Source organism: Apteryx rowi, unplaced genomic scaffold, assembly GCF_003343035.1.
Source record: "Apteryx rowi isolate R43461 unplaced genomic scaffold, aptRow1 scaffold_115, whole genome shotgun sequence".
Taxonomy (NCBI): domain Eukaryota; kingdom Metazoa; phylum Chordata; class Aves; order Apterygiformes; family Apterygidae; genus Apteryx; species Apteryx rowi.
The window spans coordinates 1,938,724-1,946,090 of NW_020447364.1; the positions used below are offsets into that span (position 1 = coordinate 1,938,724).

General features: G+C 42.7%; 1 protein-coding gene across 1 annotated transcript; it reads left to right on the forward strand.

Moving 5' to 3' along the window:
* The first annotated feature begins 2,831 nt into the window (after positions 1-2,831).
* Positions 2,832-3,925, forward strand: GPR50 (G protein-coupled receptor 50). The gene has a single exon (XM_026079894.1). The coding sequence runs from the start codon at positions 2,925-2,927 to the stop codon at positions 3,693-3,695; it is 771 nt and encodes a 256-aa protein (XP_025935679.1). The 5' UTR covers positions 2,832-2,924; the 3' UTR covers positions 3,696-3,925.
* Positions 3,926-7,367: the final 3,442 nt, after the last annotated feature.

Consider the following 7,367-nt stretch of genomic DNA (forward strand, 5'->3'; position numbering starts at 1 on the left):
ATGTGCTCTAGGTGACCCTGCTTGAGCAGGGGGGTTGGACTAGATGATCTCCAGAGGTCCCTTCCAACCTCAACCATTCTGTGATTCTGTGAAGTGTCTGGCATTGCACAGAGGTGATGAAGTTAGAAAGATTACTTTGGGCTAGGAACTGCCTGAGACTATTTTTTATTTAGAGAACTAACAGCATTTCACTTTAAAGCCGTGGAGATGACTGCAGCATCTTGAAGCCAAAAAATGACTGCAGGTTTGGAAAAAATTGCAGGGGGAGGAGCAGCCTGGGTCAAAGATTTCAGCACTTCACATGACCTCTGCTAATATTTATTTTAAAATGATGTCTTGTGTCACCCGTCTCAGCTCTCTGCTGCCATGGCCTATTCTTGATTCTGGATTGTTTTCCAGTCAGCGTGGAGTAGACTGTGCTGCCCCTAAGTCCTGATATGAACTGTTGATTTGTCCTGACAGTTTTTGTTGGGAACAAACATAGGAATGAGTTGACTGTGTCCATGATTTCTGACAACCCTTGGGCGTATTTTCCAAATACTGAAGCCAGTGACCTGTATGAACTTAGATCTCAGAGAATCTCATTATGGATATCTCAGAAAAAGACTTCTTTTTAGTGTTTTCTGATAGCAGGGCATGAGGGTTTGAAGAGATCATACAGATTTGATCAGTGGACTGGGATGTTGACTGCAGCACATGGTTAAATGTGTTAAGCATGTCCTCTGCAGGTAYTCTCATCATATCTCCTTCCTGATACTGCAAAGATACATGGAGGTACCGGAGACAGGAAGAACAGCCAGTTTCTTTCTAGTGTGCTGTCCTCTAACTGTATTGCTAATTCCTCTTGAAATGGCAATTTGTTCACCAGGAAGCTAAATTCTGACAAATATCCCATTCAACATTGTATCTGGACCTGTAGTTATGCCTGACGTGTACAGCTCCCCAAAGACCTCAAGTTCCATTTTTTAATGTACTCCTCTGATTGGCAAACTGAGCAGAAGGGTTTTTTCCCTACCTAAAAATACACCAGATTCAGAAAATGAGCAATAACTGCGGTTGCTCAGGAGCAGTGTGGAGGAATAGCTCCTGGCTGTTTTTGCAATCTCCTTGGCTTCCTCCTATTAGAGCTCCTGAGTCCTTTACAGGTGTAGCAAACTGGCAGGGTCCCGTTCCAAAGCACTAATGTTGTAACTTGCACGAGTGTGTTGCATGGGAAGTTGTTCAGATGCTAGAAAATGCAAAGTTCCCACCAGCGAAGAAGTACATGTCCTTCATGTTTTCCCTGGCAAAAGCCAGACTGTTTCCTTGGATCTGCTGCTTGGAGTAGCCTCTGCTCTCTTTGTTGCATGTTCAGTGTGCCCTTGGAGCAGATGGATGGAAATTTCTGCAAGGAAAAAAAAGATCACTGTGRGTCCTCTGGTTTTCACATTTTCACTCAGAGCAGTCTTGGTATGGAGGGCAATGCCAGTTGTTCCTTAGTAGTCCTAAGGGACAAGATCATCCAAGCTAAGCAGATCCGTGGGTGTCTGGCTCCCATGTTCCACTAAACACCATGTCTGTGCAGGGAGGAGCTGGGAGGAGTAGCAGAGAGGGGTGCAGCAGGACTTGGGTATGGAGACACCATTTGCATCTCTACTCTGCCAAAAAATAGGAAAATAATCTAGAATCAACAGGGGAAAGAGAGGGAGCAAGACATTATTCTAAATAGCTGACTACTCTCTGGCTGGAGGCYGGGCTTTTGATCCCTTTTGGAGGATTATTTATGTATATTATCCAGAAACAATTTCCAACACCAGAAGAGTTCATTTCACACCTCTCAATGGTGTGGAGATGTTGCTTGCTTCTGCAGGCAGTGCTTTTAAGCTTTGCAACCCCCCCAGCATTTGGAAACCACTGTAGAAAATCACTGGTTGCCAAGCTCATTGGAGRGTGCCCCGCTTTTACTCCAAGCAGTGTAATTGACAGGTACTGCTCTATAAAATGTGCCATTTCTAATCCAGCAAGGCTTAAATTATTTCACATCTGCACAAACTCTCAAGTCTCTTCTTTTTAAAGCCTAAATGGACAGCCTGCAACATATACTCTGCAGGGATAGCTGACGGCAGATTGTTAATCATCTTCCCTGCCCAGGCCCAGACAGTGTAGGAGTAATTGACCTTTCATATTGCATTGGACATCCACTTTAGTATTAAAGGATTAGGAAAACGCACTGAATAAGATAAGCACATACAGGCTGGCTGCACTGTGGCTCCTTTGCATGASCACTGCAAAGTTCTGGTGAAGGTGTGTCTGTTCAGGAGAGCAAAAAAGACCTGTCCCATGCAACTGCTGTCAGTGCAATAACAAACCACTAAAAACTTAACCTGCCCATGATGGACAGCACTTATGTAAAGTGTCGCTATATGATATTGTAGCAAGTATTGTGTCCTGTATAGTATTTAAAGGAATGAAGTTCCCTGCAGGACTGTGAATACTGTGTGGCTATCTGGTAACTACAGTAGCGCTGGCTGCATAACAGGGAAAGCTAGATCCTTCACTTGTATACAACTCACAGCAACTTAGGAACCTGATTCAGGGCTATAGCTGAGTTAAGGATAAGCTTCCAGTTAAGAATTTTTTAAGAAAGAATATCCAGGTTAATGATGCCTAGTTACTTGCCTTTGCTGTCACTAGCACAACAAGGTCTTCTTTTCTAGGGTTTCCCACTCCCAATGGAGGGTAGAGCAAAGCCTGTGAGCAGAGTAAGGCCTGAACAGGAGTTCTGAGTTGGAAGCTGTCTGTCCACAYGTACACTAACCTCTCATGGTCTCTTCTCCTTTTTTGTAGGCAATATCTTTGTCGTCAGTTTGTCTGTCGCAGACCTTGTAGTTGCGGTGTATCCATATCCTCTGATCTTGAGTGCCATTTTCCATAATGGATGGACAATGGGAAATGTTCATTGCCAGATTAGTGGGTTCCTGATGGGCTTAAGTGTCATCGGGTCCATTTTCAACATCACTGCGATTGCAATCAACCGCTACTGCTACATCTGCCACAGCCTGCGGTACGATAAGCTCTTCAACCTGAAGAACACCTGCTGCTATCTCTGTCTGACTTGGATACTGACGGTGGTAGCAATTGTGCCAAATTTCTTTGTTGGCTCCTTGCGGTATGACCCCCGGATTTACTCCTGCACCTTTGCCCAGACAGTGAGTACGTCATACACCATCACAGTGGTGGTGGTTCATTTCATTGTCCCACTGTCCATCGTGACGTTTTGCTACTTACGGATCTGGATTTTGGTGATTCAAGTCAAACACCGGGTGAGACAAGACTGCAAGCCGAAGCTCAGAGCAGCTGACATCCGGAATTTTTTGACTATGTTTGTGGTTTTTGTCCTTTTTGCTGTGTGCTGGGGACCGTTAAACTTTATTGGCCTTGCTGTTTCGATTAGTCCTTCAAAAGTACAGCCACACATTCCAGAATGGCTTTTTGTCTTGAGCTATTTTATGGCCTATTTTAACAGCTGCCTCAATGCAGTGATCTATGGGCTTCTTAACCAGAATTTCCGAAAGGAGTACAAAAGGATACTACTGACGCTCCGGACTCCAAGGTTGCTGTTCATTGATGTGTCGAAGGGTGGGACAGAGGGGATGAAAAGCAAGCCATCTCCAGCCATAACAAACAACAACCATCAAGCTGAAATACCTTTATAAATCAGAACAGTGCTATTTATTCTGGAATACAGTTGTATATATAATATAAGGATCCTTTCTATGTGTGCATTTGACAGCTGATGTTACTGGGCCTCAAACTGCCAACAACTTCTCGTACAAGGAAAGGAGTCTGTTACCTTTTTATACTCTGCTTATCACCATGACTTTAAGGCTCTGAGAAGAGATTTGCAGAATGGAAACAGCTAACCTTTATCTTTTTTTTTCCTATGCCATCTTTCACCATGTGCCTATTTGGTTTGGTTGCTTTCACCACAAGCATGCCAATACCCTCTGAAAAGGGAAGCATTCAGAGTGCATGGAGAAATGCAGTAACGCTTTAAATGCAAGCTACAAGAGCAGGCAAAATCACCATGTATTACAGAGAGACCTTTCTGCCCTCCCTCTGAATTCTACTTGTTTAGCATTAACATAACCCAAACTATWGGGATCAAAGTGTAAACTGCATGATTTTGTACCTTTTTGGATAGGTTAGTAACAATATTAGTTAGCAGGCRTATATATGGGCATGATGACTTCCACTGTGTGTGTGTGTTTTCTTTTTACTTTTTCTTTTTTACCTTTTTCTATTAAGGTTTAGTAGCTAGCCTGTACTAGATGTGAGGCAGGCAAAAGCCAGACCTAGTGAGTGTCTGATGCACTCGTTTTAATTGAATCTATACAGATATTAAATAGCCTTCCACTCTCCTTCCCAGGCCATGAATAAGAATACAACACATCACATAATTGAATCACAGAAAGATACTTGGAGCCTGATTCTAATTTAGGCAGTATCCTGTAATGGCTAGCATTCATTCCAAACATCCTTCAGAAGTCCCTGCTACGTGAACATCATAAAAAAGGCCCATCCATTTAATGCAGATGCAGACTTTTAATAAATGAACAGAGGAAAACTAAATTCCAATAATATTTACACTTGCAGACAAAGGCATAAGGAGAAGGAAGTGTTCATTCCAAACATCTTTCCTTTTGTCTACTGCATAGCATGAATTTGATGRAGGGAAAGAAAGTGAAGAGGCTTTTAATCCGTTTTACTCCTGTACGAAACTGTAATTAATTCATGGAGTTGGGTGAGGAAAACTGCCTGAGCATATCCGCACATCAGTTCTCAGTTAAAGCTTGAACTTTGCTGTCTTTGTCATTGCAAACAATGTCTGGAAGTGCTGAGCAGGCCAGTGTCATATTAGGAACATAAGCACATGGGCAGAGATAAGGCTGCTTCTTGAATGGGCTGGAGGTGTTGCTGTTTGTAAATATGACCTTTTTTTTTCCTTAGCTTCATTGTGAATTCATCTCCTTATGGTTTTAAATGAGCATATCCCGCTTTGAAGCAGACTCCTTAAATCAAGAGGCAAAACTCCCCTAGTGCAACTCTGTGTTCAGGTCAGCAAAAATGGCTCGATGCTGGCATGGCAAGGCGCTCGGCCGGCCTCGGGGAGAGCAGCAGGAGCTATGCTACAGATGTCCCTTCTGCTTAATTCTGGGGGGAAAAGGAGTTGAGAGAAATTAAGCCCCTTTATGGATTGGGCCAAGAAATATTGTGTGGTATATTGCTTCAATGAGGGTTACGGTGTATGTGCTGCCACRTGGCAAAGGTTGCTGCAATGCATGTGGGTCTCCCTATTTACAGGGTGCCCTGGCACTTTGTTACTGCACGTTTTCAAGCTTGAACATCTCAGTCACTTCAAATGATTATTATTTTAAAATGTACTGCAGCCAGCATCCCATAATAGGAATCAAACTGAGTTCTGCTGTGGCCTCTTAATCTGCCTGAGCATGGCCAAATAAAGGTATCTTGACCCTCACAAATGTGGTCTGCTTCCCTTCCAGCGAAACCAGTCTGGATGAATTCACACCATTCTGTGCAAACAAAAAACATTTAAAGTCAACCTTGGATATAAAAAGCACTAAGGAATCCATAACTGCAGGGAGKTTTTTTTTAGTAGTGCCAGGGAGGTGTCCTTATGTGCTGTGACTAGTGTTCAAACTAGTTTGCAATTAGCCAGAATGCTGCTACGTAGAATCACATTAGCAAATAATTTTAAGTGTCTAGCACCAAGCCAAATATGCTCCTTGAAGACARTCATGAAAAATCCTTTACAGATTTACCAAGTGTCTCAAATTCCCTCATGAATGGGGTTTCATCTCATGGATCCTGTCTTTTTAACTGAATGTTCAATGAAGGTAATGTGGTCTTTTCTTCTTCTCTTTAAGCTTGAATTTGCACTATTTCTTATTCAGACTCCAAAGTAACAGCCAGTCAGCATTCGAACCAAACCGAGTAAGCCAAAGAGGTCCCCAACAGGCAAATTATGGGAGTCTCTGCTAGAGCCTGGTGGGAACAGGAGCAGCCGCACAGGCCTGTGCTATGGGAACGTGATAGGGCATCCCCTTGAAGGGTCAGGGAGAGTCACTGCTGAACCGAACGGTGCAATGTGATGGGGGATTTGGTCATCTTCTGCTGTGGGCTCTGAGCCTGGATTGTGCCRAGACTTTGCAGGGGACACTCTAAGTACCTGCTGAACTGGAGTGGGGCRCCCAAGCAGCTCCCTGCAAGTGCAGACCCTGCGCTGGCCTGGAGGTGGGATGGGTCCTGCGACAGGCTCCGGGCTCTCTAACAACACAGCAAGCTTCTTGTAGAGCAGCCAGTTCAGAAGCACTTTGGGCATCTCAGTGGAAGATAAAGCTGCCCGAGAGCAAACACGGAGCTTGGATGATTTAGCTGTCATGGTTGGAGTCTTGAGCGATGTTCTGCTGGAGCTGAGATTTGCAATATGAAACATAAAAAGCAGGGAATTTGGCTTCAAACAGAARACACTGTGCCATTTGCTAACACTTTGATACTGATGGTGCTTAGACTAGCATGGTTTTATACTGAATTCTCTTAAGACTACCCCAAGTAATTCCTCGTTTTTATGTTAAGAAATGGTTAACAGGGTACAGAGAGTTTATTTTGTTAATATTTGTTTACAGAAAAAGAGAAGTGTGTCTTAAACTGGGGATCCTGAGCAGAGTCAGTGTTTTTCCCCATGGGAATCCAGCTTTAATCTAAATTTGAGTTTTGAAGGAGATCCCACAGCCTAACCAGTGCTCTGCCAATTCTCCCTGTTGCAGATCTGGCCTTAAGTCTTGGAAGTAGCATTGAGATCTCCTATAAACCAGTTCTAAATCACTCGCTCTGGGTTTAACCTGGTGGTGTTGAATACTGATTCTAGCCCAAAATCCTAAAATTGTCATAGTGGATATTAACTTATGGAGAGACTGTATTGTCGTAAAGGAAGATGAACCTCTTGCCACGAAGAAATACTTTTGGATAATGCTAATGAATGTTGTATAATCTATTTAAGAAGAATGTAACCAGTATATTTATATATAAATATATATTGCATATGCTGTTTCCAGTTTATCATTTGATTAAGAATTCTTCAGTATACTTCTCTATGGCTATTTTTTGTTCATAAAGTAGATTCATTCCTTTTACCTGCCAAAACTGTAATAAATCTGCCATTGGACTGCTTACTRTTTTTTCCCTCTGAAATTATTTTTTTTAATAAATATGTGAAACAACAGCTTGAATTTTGGTGAATACCACAAAGCAGATAGAATTGACAAATAGAATTGGTTAAAAATAGAGATTGAATTCATGCGTACCTT

Excerpts from the sequence above, each read along its gene's own strand:
- GPR50 (XM_026079894.1), top strand. The coding sequence starts at position 2,925 with ATGGGAAATGTTCATTGCCAGATTAGTGGGTTCCTGATGGGCTTAAGT.